This window comes from Lactuca sativa, chromosome 7 (assembly GCF_002870075.4).
Source record: "Lactuca sativa cultivar Salinas chromosome 7, Lsat_Salinas_v11, whole genome shotgun sequence".
In the NCBI taxonomy this organism is placed as follows: domain Eukaryota; kingdom Viridiplantae; phylum Streptophyta; class Magnoliopsida; order Asterales; family Asteraceae; genus Lactuca; species Lactuca sativa.
The window spans coordinates 155,779,524-155,805,298 of record NC_056629.2 but is presented as its reverse complement, the minus strand read 5'-3'; the positions used below and the strand labels follow the sequence as shown (position 1 = coordinate 155,805,298).

Below are 25,775 nucleotides of genomic sequence, written 5' to 3'. Positions count from 1 at the left end.
AATAAACCTAATGTCCTTCGTTCCCAACTCTTATGCTTGAAATTATCTAGGAGCTCATGGTAGGAACTATGCCGAACGATCTGTGAAAAACCAAGGGTAGACTTAATCAATACACAAACCTTTGCTTATATGGAAGGTGTGAAGGTGTGTCTACTAATAATACTAATTATTACTATTAAAAAAAAATGACGGACAAAATTGATCATTTTACATTCATTTATTGTTCCTTTGTAAACGACTTTAGTGACAAAGACCAAAAACATTATGACATAGTAAATAAGGACCGGAATTTCAAACCGATATTTTTTTGGTACCAAACCATGTAGTATGCTAAAATGAAGGACCAAAATTATGTACTCTTTTTCATTTTAACCACTAAACTTTTTTATAGAAAAGCTATTTATCCTTAGATAACATGTTGGACTTCAAATGATATTTGACCATAAGTTAGAGGACTACAACGAAAATATTGTTTAAAAGATACCGGCGAATAACGGTGATTCCGATGAATTCGAAGTTTGGTACCAAATGCATCAATACTTGTACTTTTGACGTGCAAAAGCAAAGATAACAAACAAGATTTTGTGTCTTGAATCTTATATTCTTACTGTCCGACTATCCCAAATCCCCGCTCCTCCCTTGCCACTACCACCACCGTCGGCCAGCTTCCACCACCGCCATATCCTCCGGCTAACCATCGAATGTCTTCCACTCTGCTTCCATTCAAAACTCACCACCTCTCTCACTCCCTTCACCCCCAATTCCGGAAACGCTCCTTCGTATCGTTACCTCCGCCACCGCCTCTGTTCCCACCCAGAGGTCCACAGCTTTTACACAGAAATGGCGTTTTGGCACGTGCAGAAGATAAAGCACGTGAAGGAGGAGGAAACCCATCATCGATTCAACAACAGCCGAAACCCAATTCGGATAAGCAGTTTCAGGTCTTACTAAGTTCACCATTTCTCTATTATATTATCAAATGAATCAATTTCCCAATTGGATGAGTAGCTTCAGATCGATAGTTGAGAGTATAATTTGATTTGAATTTCCTAAAAAACCTTGTAGAAAACTAGAAATCAATTCGACTACCAAAAACCCTTTCGAGAAATAACTATTATCTTCTTCTAACATATGGATGAAATCAGGATGTAACATCATCGGGATCTTGTGATCCTTTATGTTCAGTCGATGAAACAAGTTCTCAAGAATATGAAGCTACTTACCAGCCAAAAACCGATTTATTAAAAGCTCTTGCAGTATTCGGAGCAGCTGCCACAGGAGCAGTCGCCATTAATCATTCATGGGTCGCTGAAAACCAGGTTTTTCTCTTTCTCTCATCTCATAGCTTGTTCAATCTTCTTATGAAGATAATGTTAACTAGTTTCATTTCAGGATCTTGCAATGGCGTTGTTGTTTGGATTAGGGTATGCTGGCATAATCTTTGAAGAATCACTCGCTTTTAATAAAAGTGGAGTTGGTTTACTAATGGCAGTTAGCTTGTGGGTCATTCGAAGCATTGGAGTAAGTCATCGAAGTTACCAATATCGTTCTTTCTGCATTTCAGACAGTTCATTCAGTCAAAAAAAAAAAAAAAAAAAGATTAGTTACATTTCTTGTCCAAAAGTTTGGAATGTTGTCATGTAGGCCCCTTCAACTGACATAGCTGTAGCAGAATTAACACACGCATCAGCAGAAGTGAGTGAAATAGTATTTTTCTTACTTGGTGCAATGACAATTGTGGAGATAATTGATGCGCATCAAGGCTTTAAACTTGTTACTGATAATATTACAACTCGCAAGCCTCGTTCCCTTCTTTGGGTGGTTAGTCATCATTCATCAAATATGAATTTTCAATAGTTTTTTTTATAAATTTACATTACAATCATTTTATCAATATAGACAATGTACTTTATTACTCTTTTGACCAATATAACAACTTTTTTTTAAGAGATATGGCAATATGTAACAAATAAAGTAAATTGGCCATATCAATATTGGTATTATTAGTAAAGAAATGTAAGTAAATTGCTATTATGGGTAAATACTTATTTATGGTATTAATGATAATTTTCAGGTTGGTTTTGTAACGTTTTTTCTAAGTTCAATCCTTGACAATCTCACTTCTACAATAGTCATGGTTTCCTTATTGAGGAAACTTGTACCTCCATCAGAATACCGAAAGTATGAAATTTTATTTTTAGTAAAATTGTTTTTTTTTTTTTTTTATTTTTTGTATTTTTGCAATGTGATAAAAAGTGGAGTGTTTGACAGGTTACTTGGTGCTGTAGTTGTGATAGCAGCAAATGCTGGTGGAGCATGGACTCCAATTGGTGATGTAACAACTACTATGCTTTGGATACATGGCCAAATATCTACATTGCCTACAATGAAGGTATTGTTTTCGATAATTAGTTGACCTTAGTTGACTTTCTCATAAAAACAATTTTTTGATACCTTTTTTTTTTTTTTTTTTTTATTACAGAGTTTATTTGTGCCTAGTGTGGTTTCTCTCGCAGTGCCTTTGGCCCTCATGTCCTTCTCCAGGTACTTAATTAACACTACTTAACACTGTGAATGGAAATCGTTTCAAATATTCCCAAATGAAAAAAAAAAACATTAATAACAAGAATATATTTGGAAAACATCAAAAGCGGAGAAAAACCACAGGCCTCCAGAGAGAAAAATCCACTATATGACAAAATATTATGGTCATTTGTTGTACAAAGAGAAAAATCCACTATATGATATTATGATAAGTTATCACAATCACATAGACGAATCTCTCAAACTACCCACACTCTACAAAGACTTACGTCACAATTTTCTACACTCTAAAACAAAAGAAGAAAGAAAGAACAAATAACGAATGGGCTCAAATACTCCCAACAATTACAACGAAAGGAATTAGAAATCCCCAAAAGATTAAAGTGTTGGATCATAACTTATACACATTAATTAACCAATTCCATTTGTGTTTTTTTTTTTCTCTTGTTTAGTGAAGTTAATGGAAAGGGGCAAAATACAGATGATGTTTTAGCTTCGGAACAAATGGCGCCACGTGGGCAACTTGTTTTTGCAGTAGGAATTGGGGCATTAGTGTTTGTTCCCGTGTTCAAGGCTTTAACTGGTTTACCTCCTTATTTGGGTATGCTATTTGGGCTTGGAGTTCTTTGGATTCTGACTGATGCTATCCACTATGGTGAATCCGAAAGACAACGCTTAAAAGTACCTCAAGCTTTATCACGCATTGATACTCAAGGAGCTCTTTTCTTCCTTGGGATCCTTTTGTCTGTTAGCAGGTATGCACTAAAATTGTTTTATCTGTATATATCATATGAGAAGGGTATTTTCGTCTTTTGCACAACAAAAGAGTTTCTTTGACTCTGTCCCACCTTGTTCACCTTTTTGGGTGGGATAAAAAGTTGCAGCTTTTTACCCTATTTGTCCAATGCATGCCAAACATTGTGGAAACGTGACTTATTAGAAATTAGGGTAAATTACATTTTTCATCCCATGAAGTTTACTACTTTTTATGGATTTGGTCTATTTTTTTTTTAAACAAAAATTCATCGTCACTACAAAGGTTTTTGTCATGCTTGGGTTTAACGGCCAAAACTAAATTTTAAAATAAGAGGAAAATGGTAATTTTGCATTGGTTTATCAGCCTAAAAGTAAATTTAATAATAAATGAAAATGTAGTAATAAGGGCAATTACTAAATGTAAAAAGTAAGGGCAAAATATTAATTTTGCATGGGCCTAAAAGTAAAATTAATACTAAATGTAAATCAAGGACAAATTAGTAAATTTTAGATGGGTTCCGAGTGACAAAAAAAACCTTTGTGGGTCTGATAAACGTCAGAAACAAAATAAGAAAAGCTGGACCAAATCCATAAAATTTACTAAACCACAGGGACCGAAAATGTAAATACACTTCTGACTCGGATTTCTTTTTTCATGGAAATCTTGAAATTGTAGCCTGGAGGCGGCGGGGCTTCTTAGGGAAATCGCAAATTACCTTGATGCCCATATTGCAAGTAGTGAGTTGATTGCAAGCGCAATAGGGGTAGTTTCGGCAATTATAGACAATGTTCCACTTGTGGCTGCGGCAATGGGGATGTACGACCTTTCCTCGTACCCACAAGATTCCCAATTTTGGCAGTTGGTTGCATTTTGCGCGGGCACTGGTGGGTCCATGCTTGTTATCGGGTCGGCTGCTGGTGTTGCTTTAATGGGAATGGAAAAGATCGACTTTTTTTGGTATCTAAGAAAGGTATATTACATACACCTTGTGTTTTTCCCTATTTTATACATGAAAATGACAATAAAATATGCATGAAATTGGTTAACATAAGTAGTAGCAAGGGCAAAATAGTAATTTTGCAAGTGAAAATCTCTTTTTGTTTTGTTTCAGGCAAGTGGATTTGCTTTTGCGGGTTATGCTGCGGGGATTGCTACATATTTAGCAACTCAGAATTTACATTTTTCTCCCACGGTTGTTGCTAGTTTGCCATTTGTCTCGGGTTCATGAAGTGTTGTGGTTAAGATTTAATATGAGAAAGCCGGTTTTGGTGAGAAATTGAGAATGTAAAGAATGTGGTGATGGTGGTTTGGGGAAATAGAACTTACTACCACATTGAATCAATGGTATATTGTTGTGTTAAAAGATGTTAGATGGAAATTTAAGGTTGTAATAATGTTAGTGAGACCAATGTCTATATTTTTTGTCTTTGTTACTTGTCACATTATACCCAAAATGTAAACAAATAGTATGGAATGAGACAGGGTAATGGAATAAGTCAGTTACATTTTGTAGTCATGTTTGGTTGATTTGTTAGAATGGAATGTAGTTTATTGGATTTTTTTTTTATATATGTAACTGCTAATATATAATTTTAACTCTATTCTATGCATTATTTTAGAGGCAAATTGCGGAGAATAGCAATGAATAATCTACCAAATTATAGTTTGAAATATCGTTAAACTTGCAATCTATCAGACCGCACTCCTGTTATTAAGATATTGTACTTTGAAAAATTCGATCTGACTAGAATGGTGAAAGTTGCTTTTTGTTTAGAAGACATTGCTATAATTAGGATATGCCTTTTCAATGTACTATGCTATGATTGGAGGAAATGAAATATTAAGAAAATAAAGGAAAGCATGTTACCACTTTATAACATTTTTTTTATTAAGACACTGTATTTGAAAGATATAAATCAATTTTAAGCGGTGAAAATTGTTTTCTATTTAGACGACATTAAATGATTAGGGTGGATTTTTCAGTGTACAATGCTACCCAATAATAACAGCTCACTTTCAAAAAAATTTCTTATTCAGACGTACTTTGAAAAATCTACCAAATTATAGCGGTGGAATCTACCTTGTATTTACATGACATTGGTATAATGGATAAATTTTTCAAAATACAATGATATAATAGGAGGAAATGAAAGTGGAATGCTATTAAAAAACATATAAATGAAAGTACGTTGTTGTTTTTTACATTTAACCTTTAAATTAAAAGGTTAAATGCAAGAAACAACAATGTAGTTTCATCTAGTCAGTTTATTATTGCATTCTACTTTTTGCACCTATTACAACATTGTATTTTGAAAATTCTATCCATTATAGAAAAGTCATTCAAATACAAAGCAATTTTCATTGCTATAATCCAGTAGATTTTTCAAAGTACAATGTCCTAATAAGAAAAAAATGAAAGTACAATACTATTATTTGGTAGATTGTGAAGTATGATGTGTTAACAGTGGAAAAAAAAGTTAAAAATGAAAAGTACAATCTTGTAATAGAAAGAAATGAAAGTAAGATGCTTACAATACACAAATATATGAAAGTACATCTCTGTTTATCTCATTTAACCTGAGCTTCCATGGTACTAGCACCTAAATGAGGAGTAACAGTGACATTCTCATGATTTACCAGCTTATTATCCTTTGGTGATGGTTCTACAGTGAAATTTACATAAAGAGTCCCTTCACATTGTATAAGTACCATATTCAGTCCATTAGACTTTTTTCTCTCTTTTCATAACCCGACACAATTCAAAGCAGTACAAATTGAATACATACATTACCATTATGGACGACAACTTAAATGCATAATTAGCATATATATTATTATTATTATATGTTTTTTTTTTCTTTTATTTTGTAATAAAAATATTACGTGGATATGTACATTTATATTTTAAACATTTTTTTTTAAATTCACTCATTATTTTAAAGAATATATGATTATATGTGAAATATTTAAAAAAAAAAAATATAGCTTCTACAAATTTTCTTTGTCAGTTGTCTCTTTCAAATTTGAAGACTCTGTATAAAATATATTTTAATATCTTATTATGATGTAAGTCTTTTATTCTAAAATTTTGGCTTAAAGCAACATGTTAAATGTTAAGGCATGTTACCACACTAATAAAGTATCACCCCACATGCTATGTCACCGATGATGTTATAACACAAAACGAGGAAATGGACAACATGTTAGGCTATCTGTAATGGATACAATCAGAGGGATTGTGGTCTATGTGGCCACGGTCGTTGTTCGTGAACACTACCCCGAACCCTCGTGGTCGGGCATGGTCGTAGTGGTTCGTGAAGCCAAAAATGACGGATAACGACCAATGACAACCAATTACTCTTTGACTCTTCCTTTGACCATGTGTAATGGCTACTTTGGGCATTTATCTATTTATTTATCTTTTAATTTTTTACCTATATAAATACCATTACAAACCTTCTTATATTTCGCACAATTATTGTCTCCTTTTATTCTTGTTCACACATTTGTCTTACCCTTTCAAAAACCATGGCTCCCAAAACGATGAATTTGTCAGAAGAGTAGGAAGATAAGTTAGCACAAGTATGGGTGTCGGTTTTGAAAGACAGAGATAATCAAATATCTAGAGATTTTTGGGGAAAAGTTCGAAGCGTTTTCTATGGTTTAATGAGTTCTACAAGTCGAAATTCCAACGAAATATGTTCGAAGTAGCGCGACATGAGGGTAACATGTTGCGAGTTCAATGAAATTTACAACCTTGTAATAAACAATGTACACGAAGACGATATCGATCCGCTTAACGTTGACATGGATCAATATGAAAATATAAACCACAAACATTTTGGACATCTCAAAGCTCAACAAAAGTTGAAGAATTCCCCAAAATTGAATAACATTATTTAAAAAATAGGGTTAAAGGTAATTGTTTGTGTTTGAATTTCTTATGTTTTCTTCTATTGTATTTTAAATTTTCGCTTTTAAAAAAAATTAATAATGTCTTTTCTAATTTAATGAAACCTAGTTTAAAAAAATATATGTGTTTATTGTATTTTGAGTTAAATTTAATTAAAAGAATGATGTGATGTGGTGTGTTAATAGTAGGCATCCCATGATTTTAATGGTAGGATGTGTCGATGAAGTGATATCCACCATTGGTTAGTGGTGGGTATTGTGGATGACCTTTAACACCCACTAATTTCCATTTCATCATTTTTTTGGATTTACTTTTAATATTTATAAAAATAAAATTAATTTAATAAAACATGTTATTTGCATTAAACCTATTTTTTTAATTAAACATAACATTCAAAATTCTAAAAAAAAAACATTATAACAAAAAACAAATAACATTTAAAAACAATAAAATTATATTTTTCCCTTAAATTATTCATCTTCGTTACCATTATACATATAATCAGACAGGTCCTCTCGAAGTTGCATGCGTTTTCGTGTGTCTTGAATATAAACGACTTCATGTAAATATTTTGTTGTCCCTGGTTGAAATTGCACGTGTCTGGGTTCTATAGACGAATACTCCGCAATATTCATTCATTTATCTTCAATCATCATGTTATGCATTATGATACATGCATACATAATATCTCGTAGAGTATCTGTAACATCCAAAGTTTTGAAGACCAAGAAAGGGAAGAAAACCCTAAGTTTAGGGGTCGACTCGGCGAGTCCAAGGAGGGACTCGGCGAGTAGGAGCGGGATCCGGGATTTGGAAGTCATTTCTAAGCTTTTGGAGGTATAAACTAGTTCCTGGACCCTTTTTGCATCTAGATTTATGTGTGGTTGTTGGGGCTCTTTAGCCATAATGATATTATATTGAGTTAGGAGCCGGATCTGGAGTTGCTACTTCAGATCCAAGTGTGTTATGGACTGGAGAAGCATAAAGTATCAGCCCAAGAGTCGATTTTGAAGCCCCTTGGCCTCAAACCCTAGTTTATGGTGCCTTTTGCCTAGATCTCCCTCTCTACACGTAAAGTTTGCAACTTTACGTAGGGGATGGGCTTGGGAAGGGTAGATCTACAGTTTGGAGTCCATGCATGACTCGAAAGTCCTCTGCATGTATGTAGATCTGAATGGACTCGGCGAGTCCTTCGAGTGGACTCGGCGAGTAGCTTGAAGATGAGGAGGAACTCGACGAGTGGGATGAACAGCTCGTCGAGTCGGTTGAAGATGGGCATGAACTCGACGAGTTGGATGAAGATTCCCTTGTGCTCGGCGAGTCTGTTCTTAGACTCGGCGAGTCAGGTCGCGCAGTCCCAAACCCTTCGAGTTAAGACTCGAGTCAGCGAGTCGAGCAAGGACTCAATGAGTTGGACAGGTCAGGATTCGGGAATCAGTAGACTCGGCGAGTCAGGGGCTGACTCGGCGAGTCAAGTTGTGATTGGGAGGACTTTGAGCATAAGAACTCGGCGAGTCAGTAAGTGGACTCGGCGAGTAGGGTTGACCTGGAAGGTTGACTTTGACCAGGACTTTGACTTTGACAAGAGTTGACTTAGTTGACCTTTGAAGGTCAGTTAGACTAAGTGTTATGTTGATGTTGGTAGCTCAGGGAGCTAGTGGAGCAGCAGTTCGGAGTCAGTGGTCAGGTAGCGGTCAAAGGGATTAGCAGCAACAGTTCAGCAGTATCAGGTGAGTTTCCCTTTGTGTGAATGGGTCTACGGCCACAATGCCGGCCCATGTAGACATGAGTAGAAGACCCGGGGGTTAGCCCTAGGCATCGTATGCTAGTATGTTGTTCAGGACGAGGTCCAATGTTAGTGGGCGGGTGCCCAAGGAATGGTTTATGTGATAGTTTATACTTGTTGTCTGTGTGATACTTGTATGTGCCTGGTAGGGTGGTGAGTGTGGGCGATGTCCCGTATCTCACCAATAGCAGAGTGTGGATGGTGTTCCACATCTCAATAGCAGCAAAGCAGGGGCGAGGCCCAAGTCAGGAAAGGAGTGAGTGTAGGCTGGGCCCGTATCTCACTACCAGTAGGAGCATGGACGGGGTTCCATGACTCATCAGTAGCAGGTCAGGGGCGGGGCCCAGAGATAGGCGAGGCCTTAGGACAAGATCCGTTAGTATGTGTTTAGCTTATGTGAGATGTTTATGTGCTATTATATGTTAGTGGGCGAGGCCCTGTGACAGGCGAGGCCTACATGAAACAGATCTGTATCCAAGCGGGGCTCGAAGCTAGGCGGGGCCTGGAGCGGCGGGGCCGTTGTAGCGGGCGAGGCCCGAGGTAGGGGGGCGAGGCCCAGGATAGCGGGCGCGACCCAGTATGTGCAGTATGTGGTTATGTGGTATGTGGTAGAGTGGGGAACTCACTAAGCTTCGTGCTTACGGTTTTCAGTTTTGGTTTCAGGTACCTCCGGTAGCGGATGATGGAGCTCGGGATGATCGCATGGCACACACCATAGCTTAGACAGCCTGGGAATGTTTACTCTGATAACGAATATGTATTTTGGAAACTAACACTTTGTTTATATTTGAAAACGATGAATTTGCTTAACGTAATGTTTTATTAAATGAAATTTTTAGTCTTTAATTTTGGGACGTTACAGTTTCTAACTGATATGGTCTTGTCGCATGTTCAACTATGTGCTATTTCGACTTTAGAAATCCAAAAGCATGTTTCACATCCTTACATGCTCATTGTCCCCTCTTTAAAATTTTGTTTCTTGGTTCTATTGGGTGTCGAAACGCCTTCACGAATGTGGAATATGCTGGATATATTTCATCCGTAATGTAATACCTAAATTTATATTCGTTTCCATTCATTGTGAAAGGAGCATTCAATGCCTTTCCTGACAAATGATCCTCGAATTTTGGTGACTGATCAAGAACATTGACATCATTGTTGGAACCCGCAACCCCCAAAAAAGCATGCCAAATCCATAAATCTTGGGAAGCAACATCCTCTAATACCAACAAAGGTGTTTCATGATAACCACTTGTATATTGACCTTTCTATGCCACGGGACAATTTCTCTAGTTCCATTGTGTGCAATCAATGCTTCCAAGCATACCCGAAAACCATGTCTTTCTTCATGTGCCACATATAGTTGTTTCATATCATTCAACGAAGGTTCGCGCAAATAAACGTCACCGAAGGTTTCGACAGCACACCAATGTATTCAAATTTTCTCTTGCAGTTATCTCAGGCATTCTCATATAATCGTCAATAGAATCAGGCGACTCCACCATAGCCATAACCTTAATTTCTGCAACACATTTATGCAACCCTATGAATCCTTGATTACCTTTAGCATCATATCTCATTTGGAAACATTAACACCTAAACGTATGTTTAATAGGTAAAAATGTATTTAATTTATGTAAAAGCAACATTTATAAATTAGAAAACTTGAAAGAAACAATACTTGATTTTCAAGGCATTGGCTATCTGTACAAACACACTTTTTCGCAAACGAAACCTTCTTTCGAAATCATGTGGCTGGCAGACATAATTATCCACAAAATAATCGTGAACTAGATGTTGGTGTCCTTCACGATCTTTGTTTAACATCGCACGTTCTATTAGTAGAGGAGCTGGATCTGGTTATAGTAACACGTTCGCACAATACTGGTTCATCATAGCAATGAAGATATCATCATCGTCATCATCGTTGCATGGGTGGAAGGGATAAAAAAAACGCGTTATAGCTTGTAACCATCACCACGGGACACCACATAACGGCAGGGGGCGGTGTTCACCCCGTTACCACGCCGCTAAGGCATTTCCACATCAACAATAATGAGCTCAGGCGGGTAGGCAACAGTACCACCTAGGTGATGGCTCTAAGCGACGAGGGTTCCACTAGAAGAAGCTCCAAGCGGGTTGTGGAACCCACCTCCAAAGGATACATTTTTTTTCCTTTTATACCATTATAAATACTCTCTTCTACCGATTCAAAACCACACATTTAAGTATTTCTTTTAGTTTGTCGTTTGTAGTATGGGTTTTTAGTTATTTATTTTGTAGTTTTAGGATTTAATTTATCTTATTGTAGTGCGGTTTTTTTAATTAGCTGTTACTGTTAATAATGTTTTATAATTTTTTTGGTTTTAAATTAGTAAAAGTTTATTATAAAGAATAAAAAGTAATAAATGTTATGTTTGATTTGTTTTTGAATTATCTAATTTCATTAAAGTAATAATAGTGATATGACAAGTGGGTTGAGTCATTTGAAGGATATATAACCCAAAAAGACACATGGAGATTATAACATGACGAGAAATTATATTTTGCATGACTATAAGTCTAAGCATCGATAAATGTGATGATTTGAAGGATAACCCAAAAAGACACATTGAGATGTGCAGGGTGCGAGTTTATGATGAGTGGTGAGATGAGGGTAGCATAACGAGCCAAACATGCAAAGGTGTGTGTATGTGGGAGAGTTTGGAATAAACGAAATTGAAGTGTATCATTTTAAATGGTGAAGGACATATGACTATTTAGAAAATGGGTGACCATGCGAAGGGCTTTGTAACATCTCATGTTTTTCAAAAAAAATGAAAGCTATGGTTTAATCTAAAAAGAAGGTTTGACAAAAACCGGTTAACAAAACATTAGAGTTAAAACAATTAGTTTCAAAACAATCTTTTGGGTGTTACCAACCTTGTACCAAATAAACCGTAACAAGCAAACCAAGATTTACAATATCAAAGCTAAATGTAACTTATGTTCCGTTAAGTCTCCCATGGACTTCATCACTTCCAGAATACTTCACACCTTCAACTATCACCTGAGATACATGACATTAAAAAAAGATACGTAAGACAAAAATTTCTTGTGAGATACACATGTTTAAGACCCAAAAACATTTGTTACAATTTTACCCAAAACATTTCATTAATCATAACATATTTAAAAGACATATTTCCACATTCTATTCTCTTTTATCGTTAAGGGCTCATTTCGTTATTTAACCGCTGTCATTTTTATACTTAGGGTCTACGTCCAATAAAAGATCAATTCCTAAGTTTAGACCAAGGTGGAAAGAACAAAATCAGTCCACAAAGACATCATTTCCATTAGGAAATCTACTCTGCGAAGGGAATATACCACCCCAGTAGATTCCTCTAGGCCTCTTATGAGGCATCATATTCTAGAGGATTCATATATGTTTTCATTACTTTCTTTCTAGCTTTCACATTCACACTTTATCAATACACCTATAATATTTCATAAATATCATAACCACTAGAAAGTTGTACTTTGAAAAGACACATTTTTTTCTATCAAAACCTTTAGCATTTTTATTGTAAAAACATACTGTAAAATTCGATGGTATTGATTTTTTGAATATTGATTTCATTGATCATAACATCAGGAATAAATAGAAAACAAAATAGAAGGTCTTATACTGTAGCTACAAGCTACATAGAGATAACTATAAAAGGAAAATATATAAATATGATAATTATCAAAATCCAATACTCCCCCTCAAGATGGAGCATGTAGATTTTAAATGCACATCTTGCCAAGTAGAAATTGAAGTTGATCCCAACCAAGTCCAATAAAAGATCAATTCCTAATTCTAGACCAAGGTGGAAAGAACAAAATAAATCCACAAAGACATCATTTCCATTAGGAACTCTACTCTGCGAAAGGAATGTACCACCCCAATAGATTCCTATAGGCCTCTTATGAGGCATCATATTCTAGAGGATTCATATATGTTTTCATTACTTTCTTTCTAGCTTTCACATTCACACTTTATCAATACACCTATAATATTTCATAAATATCATAACCACTAGAAAGTTGTACTTTGAAAAGACACATTTTTTTCTATCAAAACCTTTAGCATTTTTATTGTAAAAACATACTGTAAAATTCGATGGTATTGATTTTTTGTATATTGATTTCATTGATCATAACATCAGGAATAAATAGGAAAACAAAATAGAAGGTCATATACTTTATCTACAAGCTACATAGAGATAACTATAAAAGAAAAATAGATAAATATGATAATTATCAAAATCCAATACTCCCCCTCAAGATGGAGCATGTAGATTCGAAATGCACATCTTGCCAAGTAGAAATTGAAGTTGATCCCAACCAAGTCCAATTAAAGATCAATTCCTAAGTCTAGACCAAGGTGGAAAGAACAAAATCAATCCACAAAGACATCATTTCCACTAGGAACTCTACTCTGCGAAGGGAATGTACCACCCCAATAGATTCCTCTAGGCCTCTTATGAGGCATCATATTCTAGAGGATTCATATATGTTTTCATTACTTTCTTTCTAGCTTTCACATTCACACTTTATCAATACACCTATAATATTTCATAAATATCATAACCACTAGGAAGTTGTACTTTGAAAAGACATATTTTTTTTCTATCAAAACCTTTAGCATTTTTATTGTAAAAACATACTGTAAAATTCTATGGTATTGATTTTTTTTATATTGATTTCATTGATCATAACATTAGGAATAAATAGGAAAACAAAATAGAAGGTCCTATACTTTAGCTACAAGCTACATAGAGATAACTATAAAAGGAAAACAGATAAATATGATAATTATCAAAATCCAATACTCCCCCTCAAGATGGAGCATGTAGATTTGAAATGCACATCTTGTCAAGTAGAAATTGAAGTTGATCCCAACCAAGTCCCTTTGTTAACAAGTCAACAATTTGCATTTTCCTGTCAATTTTCATAGGAAGAATTTCTTGAGAAGTAACTCCTTCATGGACAAAGTAATAGTCTATCTCGACATGTTTAGTGCGTTCATGAAAGACTGGATTATTGGCAATGTGACGTGCAACTTGATTATCAAAAAATAACGTGGTTGGGGAATTAATGAACGCTTGTAAATCGTTAAGTAGCCACCGAACCCATAGAATTTCACTAACTGTAGAGGCCATTGCTCTGTATTCTGCTTTAGCGGAAGACCGAGAGACAACAAATTTCTTTTTTATTTTCCAAGATATAGGGGCACCTCCAAGAAGAAGAAAGTATCTCGTTCTAAATGTTTGGTATATGTGAAAACAAGCCAATCGGTGTCATAAAAAGTAGTTAAGACCAACTCCCCTTTATGAGGTAGAAAAATTCCTTGACCTGGGGTTCCCTTTAAATACCTAAGCACCCGGTTCGCTGCCTTTAAGTGATTTTTTTGGGGATCAACAACAAGTTGACTTAGGTCATTGAACGTATATGTTACGTATGGAAAAGTAGCCTGCAGGTAAAGAAGTCACCCCTTGAGATGACGATATTGATTTGCATTTAATAGTAGGTTCCGATTCACCTTTGTCTAACTTGAGGTTTTTCTCGATGGGAAAGGAAATTGGCTTACATCTTAACATCCCACTATCGTCAAGGATGTCAAGAATGTACATGTGTTCACTTAGAACTAAGTCGTCAGGTTTTCTTGCTACTTCTATGCCAAGAAAATATTTTAGGGTACCAAGATCCCTAATGCTAAAGGCTTCATCAAGCTATTTCTTTATATGTTGAAATACGATCAAGGTTGTTTCTAGCTATAATGACATCGTCTACATATATTAAAATGGTAGTGTAGATGCCATTATCCTTTTGTGTGAACAAGGAGTGATCGACCTTGGATTTACCAAACTTTATGTTTAAAAGGAATGTGGTAAATTTTTTATACCAATTATGAGAAGTTTGTTTCAAGCCATACAATGATTTATGTAAATGAAAAACACGCATTTCGTTCTCCTTTGCGAACCCTTGAGTGATCTTCATATACACCTCCTCGTCTAAGTCTCCATGCAAAAATACATTATTCACATCGAATTGATGGATGATCGTTCAACTTTTCCATTGGCTTGTACTTTATTTTGTAAACCCATTTGGAGTCAATGACTCATTTGCCTTGTGGTAAATTAGTTAACGTCCATGCACTATTTTGTTGGAGAGCACAAATTTATTTGTTGCATTGCCTCTTGCCAATGTTTATCCTGAAAAGCTTGCTTAAAAGACTTTGGATCATTATTGAGGTAATGGCCGTTAGATAATCTTTATGATTTTCAGAAAAAAAAAATCATATGAAACAAAATGAGAGATAGGGTGTACCGTTGAGGTGTCTTGATCGGAAAAGGGTAGCTTGTGGTCGATCGAAGGTCGGAAGCTTTATGATGTAGTCATTAAGCCGTTAGGGTTGTGAGTTAACTCTCACACTTCTGGTTCTTGCTTGATCAGGAGGTTCAGTATAAGAGATGTGATGATTGACAGATTCAAATGTCTCATCCTGGGTCTCGGTATCAAAACTATCTCCATTATCAAATTGAGCCTCATCCTTAACTTATGTATCATGAAAATTTATCACATTGTTGTCCTTTTCTTTAGACATGCACAAAGACCCGATCCGATCCGATCCGGTTTGATGAGGTCACGCCGAATCCGATTCAACCTTTAATCCGAACCGGTTTCAAACCGGATTTGACCGGTTTTCCGAGCCCCGCATCTGATTCGGTTTAATCCGATCCGGATCTGATCCGATCCGAAATCCGATCCGATTTTCTCTTTTTTTTTTTTTTTTAAATACACATTTTTTGGACCTCAAATATAACACAAAATGCAACATGGGTACATTAAAATAGTTAAAACATACATCAAACGTCGAATTAGAAAGAGTTTTTAAACTAGTTAAATAATAATAATAATAAAGTGGCGTTATAACATTTAGCCAAATGGAAATATTTTTTTGTGGTCTTCCACTTCGTGTCGCCTTCATTTAATTATTCTTCAACCGCCACACAAGTAACTAGGGGTCTCATCAATGCCATATTCTTCATCCCCGTCTTCGTCTTCAACTTCATCGTCATCGTCTTCGTCTTCCGGAGGTGTTGGTAAGACTTGTGCATATTCTTCATCCATGATCTCCGGTTCAACATTTTGTGATAGTGGGCCTTCTAGTGATGCCAAGTGTTGTATACGTTCCACAGAATCCAAGTAATCCTTCAAGCAAACGCAAACCTCTACCGCAACCGGGGTAAGATTCGTCCGCAACTTTGATAAAACTCTTCCACTAAAAGAAAAAGTGGATTCTGAAGCTACCGTGGAAGCTTGGACAGTTAGTAAATCACGGGCCATGATGGAGAGAATAGGAAATTGTGCTTCCTTTTCTCTCCACCAAGCCAAAAGATCCAAATTTTTAAATTGTGGTGCACTCATGAATTTTAAAAAGTTTGAACCCATATAAATTCCAAGTTCGCTACTAGGCGTTAATGTGCGTGCTCTTTTGTTTTGCTCCTCCAAAAGGTAGTTATAAAGGTCGATATGAAAATCCGTTCGACCCCCACCACTACCCGATGCACCGCTAGTAGAATCGGTTACACTTGCAAAAGTGTTTGACATATTGCCATATTTTGTAGCATAAATGTCAAACAAATTAGTAAAAGTATCATTAAAAATGTTTATTTGGTTACGGATGTAGTTTGAGTTATCTTTGTGCAAATTTAAAGACATAGCAATTTTGGTAATCAAAGCCTCTACACCTGTAACATTGATACATGGGTTTAATGTCGCGGCTCAAGTAAAAAGCGGTGGCATTTCTTTGAAATATTTGACTAGTTTTTGTCTCATTGGTCTCGTAACCAAAACAAATATTTCACTTCTTTGTTAAAAACGTTCCAATTGTGCGGACATCAACCATAATTCATTTAGTAAAAACGGACTTGTAGGGTAATACACACCCGATAGAAAAGTTGTTGATTGTTTAAAAACTTTTAACATTTCCACAAACTCTTCCATCAAATCCCAATCATAATCCGAAACCGGGTTTTTTCCTTTTGAAATTGTGTCGTAAAATAATTGCAAAGCGATTCTTTGATGTGTCAAACTTTCAAACATCATGCATGTTGAACTCCATCTAGTGTCACAATCCCAATGAGGACTATATGGAGTTACGTTAATGGAAATGGCAAATTTTCGATATTTTTCCATTGTAGCTTTATTTTTTTCCAAAAACTCTAGTTAACACAGTTTTGAATTTTTCAATCGTCGAATCTATCATTTTTAAACCTCTTGTACCGCAAGATTAATAATGTGACAAACACATCTAGTATGAAAAAACGAGCCTTCCAAAATAGGTTTATATTTTGCAATTAATCTTTTTGCCGCGGCGGTATTGTTACTTGCATTGTCAAACGAAATAGAGAAGATTTTGTCGCGTAAATTATAAGTCTCTATAACGCTTACTAAAATTGCAAATAATCTTGCCCCCGTGTGAGGATGCGCAAAAAGTTCAAAAGCAATAACTCGTTTGTTCATTACCCAAGTAGAGGGATCTATCCAATGTGTCGTGACACAAAGATAGCTTTTGGGACAACTACCGGCGGAGGACCAAACGTCACAAGTTAAAGAAACACCGGTTTTTATATTTAAAAATCCCAATTGCATATCTTTTTTGGCTATATCCCAATACTTTAAAGCATCACGTCTAAGAGAAGTGCGACTTACTTGCCGGTATTGCGGTTGCATTTTTTCCCGCAAAATCCTTGTTAATCGTGGGTTGTCGAAGTGGTTGAAAGGATAGCCCTCTTGAATCACAAACTTGCAAAAGCTTTCACGAAGGTCATCATTGTTGTAAATGAAGATCGACCCGTCGGGAGTAATATTTGGTTGACTTAGATCGCTTTGACCTTTTACAGCCGGACAAGTTTTTGTTGTATGACTCCTTAACGTGCTATTGCCATCTTTTCCCAAAAACATTCCGCACTTCTTGCATCTCGCTTTTTCCTTCCCATTCGACAACAAACACAAATCTTAATGTTCCCACACTTCTTTACTCCGAGTGGTTGGTATGATTTTAACCACCGTTGCATCCGAATCTTGACCCGCGGTTGAATTTCTCGAGCTCATTTTTTTGAGTATTATGAAAATAAGTAGTAAATTTTTTGTATAAAATTGAAATGTAGCAAATGAAAGGTATATATAGGTGTTTAGAAGTGCCAAAAAGTCAAAAAAAAGTCAAAGTAGCCGTTTTTTTAGTTCTAACGGCTAGTAAATTAAAAAAAAAATTCAAATTTTCCCGTTTTTTAACGGTAACAAAAAATCCGGTTTCAAATCGGTTTTGGATCCGGTTTCAACTAAATCCGGTTCTCGATCCGGGGTATAATCCGATTTGCTGTCCGAAGTCTCGATCCGGTTTCAATCCGGTGGCCGATTCAATCCGATCCGGTTCGGTCAAAACCGGTTTTGACCAAATCCGGTTTTTTGATCGGATCGGATCCTATAGCCCAAACCGGTTTTTGTGTGCATGTCTAGTTTTCTTGTGACATTCCTTCATTATCAAAATTATGTGTGATGGAATGATGAATGGGGCATCCTTCATGACACATATCATTTTGATACTTGAACGATTCATCATCCTCACCAAATGTATCAACTTTAGTGTTTTTAGAAGGAAGAATAGATTCAAAAAATAAAACATCTCTACTTACAATAATCTTATTGTATTTGATATCATAGACTTTGTATCCTTTTGTTCCTTGGGGGTAGCCTAAGAATACACTTGGTTTTCCTTTCTCTTCAAATTTGTCTCCTTTGGTGTTGGTGTTTTGGTAGTATGCAAGGCATCTGAAAACCTTCAAGTGATCATATTGGGGTTTTTGATTCCAAACAAGCTCATAGGGGGTTTTATTTTTGATAACCTTGGAAGGAAGACGATTAATAATATATGCAACGGTTAGTATGTATTCTACCCAAAACCTTTTTGGAATATTAGCTTCAAAACGGAGAGCTCGAGTTGTCTTGATTATTAATATATGGTTGGTTAAATGTGATATTTGATAATTTTTGTGTTTCAACTAAGAAATAAGTATGATATTCTCAATATTCAGAAGACCTTTGGATATTTGTTACCCTGGAACTCCGAAGGGCAGCAAGTCATGAAGTCATTAACATTACATTCTATCACTCCTTTTTATCCACCTCCTGGTGCTTGGGGAGCAACTACGAGAGGTTGGGGTGGTGGACGTGGATGAGGAGGTGGTCAATGAGTGGACGAATTATATTGGTCAACATACTTAGGGGTGTCAGCTTGATCATGGGATTCCAAAAAAGTTCATGAAGAATCCCTCATTCATTTATCAATCAACCACCTCTGTAACACCCAAAAATTCAAGCCAATTTAAAACTTTTTAAGCAACCCAAAAACCATTAGTTATTACAAAATTGTTTTCAAAATGTAGAATATCAGAGTATCCCAGAAACATAGTCATAAAAAGTGAGGAGCTGTACGATCACGCCTTTGCCCTGCCATGATCCACTGATGCACCTGAAACAATAAACTGAAACTGTAAGCTTAGTGAGTTACCCCCAAAATACCGATACACATACAATCCACATAACAATATCAACTTTAACATATCATATCAATCAAAACAGAACAACATGCACTGGGTCCACAGCTTTACAAGCTGGACTACCCCTGGGCCCTCAGTATGAGTCTGGAATGCCTACCGGGCCCTCAGCTCGTATCTGGAATGCTATCGAGCCCTCAGTACGAGTTTGGAATGCCTATCGGGCCCTCAGCTCGTATCTGGAATGCTCCCGAGTCCTCAGTATGAGTCTGGAATGCCTACCAGGCCCTCAGCTCATATCTGGAATACTCCCGAGTCCTTAGTATGAGTCTGGAATGCCTACCGGGCCCTCAGCTCATATCTGGAATACTCTAGGGTTTGTTGGCTACCGCACGAAGCAGTACAACCTTAACCCATCCCACATAACATGTCGACATGTAACAGATAAATGCACATACAGGTAATCAATCAGTATCACAGGCAGTCCTACAGATCTACCTGACTAGCATATCAACTGGCATACATTACTAACTCAACTCAACATATCAATGACTACTAGGATATCAAATCCAATGGGCCGGCCTTGGTGCCTTAGACTCCTTAGTATAGTGAGGATAACTCACCTGGCACTACTGAATTCCCACAGGTGAAGCTCCCGCTGCTGGTTGATAGATTCCCGAACTGTCCACATCAAACAATACCCAATTAATAAGTGGGTTCCAAGCCCAAGGTCCAACTCACACTAAAAAAGCCCAAAAGTAAAATAATAGGCCAAAGCCCAACATATGGCCCAATTTTCCAAATTGGGCCCAAGCCTATTCATGATCTTATTCTAGGCCCAACACCATATGGTCATTATGGTCCAAACTATGGCCCATCTATGGCCCAATTTTCCAAATTGGGCCCAATCCCTTACATAGACCTTACCCTAGGCCCATTAAATTATTTTAGCCCATTTGCTTGTTCTTGGATGGCCCATTATTATCCCAATCATCAAACCCCAATACAAAGGCCCAACTTACGGCCCAAGTGAAATTACGGTTTTACATAAAATGATGATTTGGATTAAGGACTTAATCCATTAAGTCCATTATTGCTAAGTTAGTTTGCCAATGATTATTATTTAATATTTAAGCTTATTAAATAATTCCTGTGTGTGTGTGTGTCAAATTAGGGTTTCAAGGCATTAGGGTTTCCAACCCAAATACTAGCCCATTAATCAAAGAGTTGGGCTTTTTGGTCTATTAGGGATTTATTGGGCCTATTAGGCCCACTAGAATATCATTAAGCCCATTAGGGTTTTATTGGGGTCCATTAGAGTCCATTAGGGTTTACAAGGCCCATTAGGGTTTCTTTGGTTGGGCACCATCCACTACCACCTTAGGTAGTGGTGGTCAACGGCGGCTCACGGCGGCCGCCACCACCGAACGGTGGTGGTGACGGATTTTCTTTTCTTATTCCAATCAATAAAATGTTACAACGCAATAACCAAGAACCCCGCACACACAAAAACACCTACACACGCACTAATATAGACTCGCACACACACAAACACAGTCGCACTGTGGCGGCAGGCGGTGGTCAGAGGTGGCAGCCACCACCTCACGGTGGTGGTGATGGCTCACTTTTATCCCAAAATACACAGCACACACATACTTAATGCATTACAATACATTACACACACATACACCTAAATACTTATCAAAACATGCACACAACCACCTTGGTGGCGTTAGGAAGGCGGCAACATCGACGATCTGCAAAGACAGCCACAGTGGTGGCGAGTTTTCTTCCCTGCCAAGCAACACACATCCACACAAGCACCCAATGTCGTGAGCATAACATTGATATGTACTCCGATCTCAGCCACACTCGTGGTGGCGCAAGGTAGTCGGGAAAGAACAACAGCCGGTGGAATGGAGACATTTGCGACTGAGCAACAGCAGAAGAAGACAAGGAGGAATGATGCTGTTCGACCGGTTGTTGGAAGCGGCGGCGACAGAAAGGAAAAAGAAGAAGATGCATGCTGATGGCTCTCGTCGGCGGCTGGACAGCGACGGCCAAAGGCCCATGGCGGCGACTCAAACGTTGGTTGGACAATGGTGGAGAAGAAAGAGGATGGCGAATGTCCGGTGGTCGTTGTTGTTGCATGTTGATCGGAACGGGAGTCAAAGGAGGGGGTGGTGGCGGCTGGAGGGAGGCCTCATAGTGAAGGTGGCGACTGTAGTTTCCTTAGGGTTAGGTTTTAGTGGGTTATGATGAATATATATGAAGGTTAACATGGGTGACGGGTTCACCCGTATCCTTCTTCAACCATTTGAATATTTTACACATTCAGTCACTCTCCATAAGAGATCTTATCAAATTTAATCCGATAGTTACAATTTAAACCCTGAATAATAAAATCCATTACACTTAGGTATGGAAATTACCAAACAGCCCCCCCCCCCATCTTCCATAATCTCTTCAAATGAAGTCCTAATAATTACCCCATAGACCCTGCCTTTTACGAAACTAGTCCGAAACTCACATTTTAACCCTCAGAAATCAGAAGTATATTATTTGGCACCCTGAAACCAACCCTCCACTAATTATTATCTGATTTTGGACAATAATTACATATAATAATAACAATAATCGCTTCTCGGGGTTCCGGGTTTATTATTAAATTATTATATTTTAAATGGGATGTTACAACTCTCCCCTACTTAAATTTGATTTTGTCCTCGAAATCGTTTCTTCTCATTCCTTTCATGTCGAACAACTTGAACTACAATCCCGAGCTTAACCCTAGCCTTTCCAAGGCAACCGTAACCAACCCTCGCAGGGTTCCAAAACCTGAAAACAAATGAATCCCTTGCAATATAATCACATTTACTCAATCTGTAATTTGAAGTCTCGAGATGGTTTGGCTCCCTGATAGACTGCCTACACTGGATCATTGTCGAATGCATTGCACTTAACTCCCAACTGGCTGCTCAACTTCTGATAACCTGAGGTTCCCACTAGAAAACAGAATCACAAATCTTACACTGTTAACTATGATCCTTTAGTTCCCGAACCACATACATATAATCACCGGCTCGTAAGCACAAATACTCATACATGGCCCAATCAGCCTCGGCTGGAATACCAGGCATGCCTACGACGGGTCCAGTCATCCCTAGGATGGAATACCCTCAGGTTGGAATACGTATCACACAGATGTTTGGTCCAGTCAACCCTCAGGTTGGAATACCAAACACGTCAGGTCCACTCAATCGTAGGGTCTGGTCATCCTCATGATGGAATACCCTAGATTGGAATACCACTATATACATAACTCGGGTCTAACCCATAACTTGAAATCCAAGGACCTATCCTTGCATCTCATCCAAAATCCTCCGATTCTCCACAACCGAGTGACACTCATCCGAAATACCGGGTTCCAGCCCGATCGTGGAGCTAAAGGTCTCCCACATAGTTGCCTCTCACGACTTCCGAACGAAATCCTTCCCTGGAAGTAATTGACACTAGTTATCATGCCAATGCGTCTCTAACAACTTTTTGATCCAACCGATCGGATCCATGTGTCAAATCCTGACGTCATCAAATCCAAGGCTAAAAGTGATTGCAACCTAACCAACGGTAGTCTTATATCACAAACGAACTTAAGCAACTCCTTGCTTCCTTGATCTATCAACTATAGTGGCGTTCCTACAGCCTTTTTGCTGGCTTAACCAGGTCTAATCCCTCTAAGGAAAACCCATAAACCCATCTGTGGATTTTCATATGCTCACTGCTACACCCGAACTGGTGGTTACTATTGTCCCTTCCGCGTCCTAGCAATGTGCTCATGCTATCTACCAACCTAGTGAATGTTGCAGCTACACACACCACTGAACTTAATTCATGGATAGAATCCCAACCTGATTTCCTAAGTTCTGCTATCATGCACCGAGAAGACGCGATGCACATGCTGGGGAGTCTTTCCGAACTCCCAACTTACACAACACTCAAACCAAGCAGCCACTAGGGTTTCCTTCCTTCCTGACAATGATGCGAAACTTATCCCACTTCAGAACCGATCCTGCTTCTGCAATTCCGAGACGATTCCCCCCACTTAGATTCAACTAAGTCTTCACAGTACATGAAAATTAAGGAATTTCCAATCCTTCTCACTTTCCAACGGTCGATCTGATGACAACCAGACCCTTCCCACTAGAACTCCTTTACTATCCAACCACAAACGATCACACGCTTTTAATAACGAGATGAACACTTTCTGAATCCCCAGGAAACCAACAGTCCCTAAAGCTCGAATGATCCCACACCCAAATCTTGAAGTCCAAAAATAGATGCTCCAACTAATTTCTCCACCACGAGCTACTTCCCTGCCTGTCAATAACGGTTACTAAAACCACTGAATACTTCCCTGCCTATCAATCCTTACTGTCCGATGTAAGATATCCAAGGTGAATTAGATCTTAACTCCTATGGGTTAGAACAATAATCACGTACACATCACAAGATACTCATGTCGCATTGGCCCACCTACGCTCACCGGCGCCGAAATACTGTCACCAACCCTTGCGACTAACTAACCCCGAGCTGGAATACAACCTGATACAGGGATCACAAGCCTGCTCACTACTTTAAACTCGTAAATCTGAAGGGGCACAATCCTTGCCCCAGAAAAAGACATTCATATCCCTTAATTAACCATTCTAGTTCCAACTGCAAAATCCCAGCTGAACATAATCATCACTCCTTTCTGGAGTCCCCGTTACTCGCATTCCGGCCTCGAGTAAAGCCCCCGAAGCCTCAATTCTAGAAACACATGTGATAAACTCTCTCGCTTACCAGCGGAATGTAACAAGTACAGATCATCTTCTTGATCCCATATCACTGCAGCCTTTTGCTCATCAGAATATGTATCAATAACAAGTCCCGGTACCAAAAAGCTCGACCAGCTCTTCCCCTTGCCGTCATTACAACTGCCAAAGCTGCTGCGGCAGCCGTATCAGTAATGGATGCGTAGCGCTCGTCAAAATACTCAACCATGATGGTCTTAACAGACCTGAACATCTCTGATAACTGTCCCTAGATAAACTTGATCACCTCCACCCGGATGCTCTCACTGACACGGTCCTTTGACAATGCTGGCCTATCCTGGCTACCTGCTCCCGATCCTAACCTGGATCCGGTCTCAAGCCGTCTCGTAACCACCATTATGGTAGACACCAGAAAGATCCCTGATAATCCATATAATGAAAAGGGACCAACTCCCAACCCAACCCTAGGGATTGTGACCTACTTGACACATATATGGGTCCTGTGCTTTCAGTAGTATGGGCCCCTAATACCTTCCACACCTACCCATATTTGTCTCAAGTATCACCACAACGACCTAACTAAACACACAACATGGCGAGCGCTCAATACTCACTCCTAGAGGGATGCTAAATATCTCATAACTGGCCTCCCGACCTCACACAACCCACCCATACATGAAACTTCCACCAACCTTGCAGCACTAGTGTATTCTAGCCATACATAACGTTGGACCCTATAGACTTTCGAATATCCAATCCTACCCTAAGCTCCCAATCAAACAAGAACAGGACATAAGGCCAAATCAAACATTCTTAGGCTATAAGATCTTAGTTATGTATAACCGTGATGCACACACTAAGCAACTACAGTAATGATGTCAATCTCATATAAATGAGACCCTAGGCTAGCAGGCATCATGTAATCAGGCAATTCTATCTTGCAATTCCTGAAGATACCTTGCCTGGTACTAACATTTGTTCTAACATATCTCATAATCAAATAACTTGTATGGTATTTTGGGTTCTACTTACTGGCTTCGGCTGATCATACACCCTGCATCCTCCTTTACTTATTTTGAAAACCTTTTTGAAAAAATCGTTTTGAAAAAATCCTTTTCTTGATTTGAGACTGGAGTTACACGCATGTTCCTCCAATTCACTCAAACCAAGGCTCTGATACCAACTTGTAACACCCAAAAATTCAAGCCAATTTAAAACTTTTTAAACAACCCAAAAACCATTAGTTATTACAAACTTGTTTTCAAAATGTAGAATATCAGAGTATCCTAGAAACATAGTCATAAAAAGTGAGGAGTTGTACGATCACGCCTTTGCCCTGCCACGATCCTCTGATGCACTTGAAACAATAAAC

General features: G+C 37.9%; 1 protein-coding gene across 1 annotated transcript; it reads left to right on the top strand.

Moving 5' to 3' along the window:
- Positions 1-553: 553 nt before the first annotated feature.
- Positions 554-4,817, top strand: LOC111900189 (sodium/proton antiporter 2). The gene is made up of 10 exons (XM_023896063.3): positions 554-941; positions 1,146-1,319; positions 1,393-1,521; positions 1,645-1,821; positions 2,075-2,181; positions 2,272-2,392; positions 2,483-2,544; positions 2,997-3,299; positions 3,977-4,271; positions 4,413-4,817. The coding sequence occupies exons 1-10, from the start codon at positions 702-704 to the stop codon at positions 4,527-4,529; spliced, it is 1,725 nt and encodes a 574-aa protein (XP_023751831.1). The 5' UTR covers positions 554-701; the 3' UTR covers positions 4,530-4,817.
- The last annotated feature ends 20,958 nt before the right edge of the window (positions 4,818-25,775 follow it).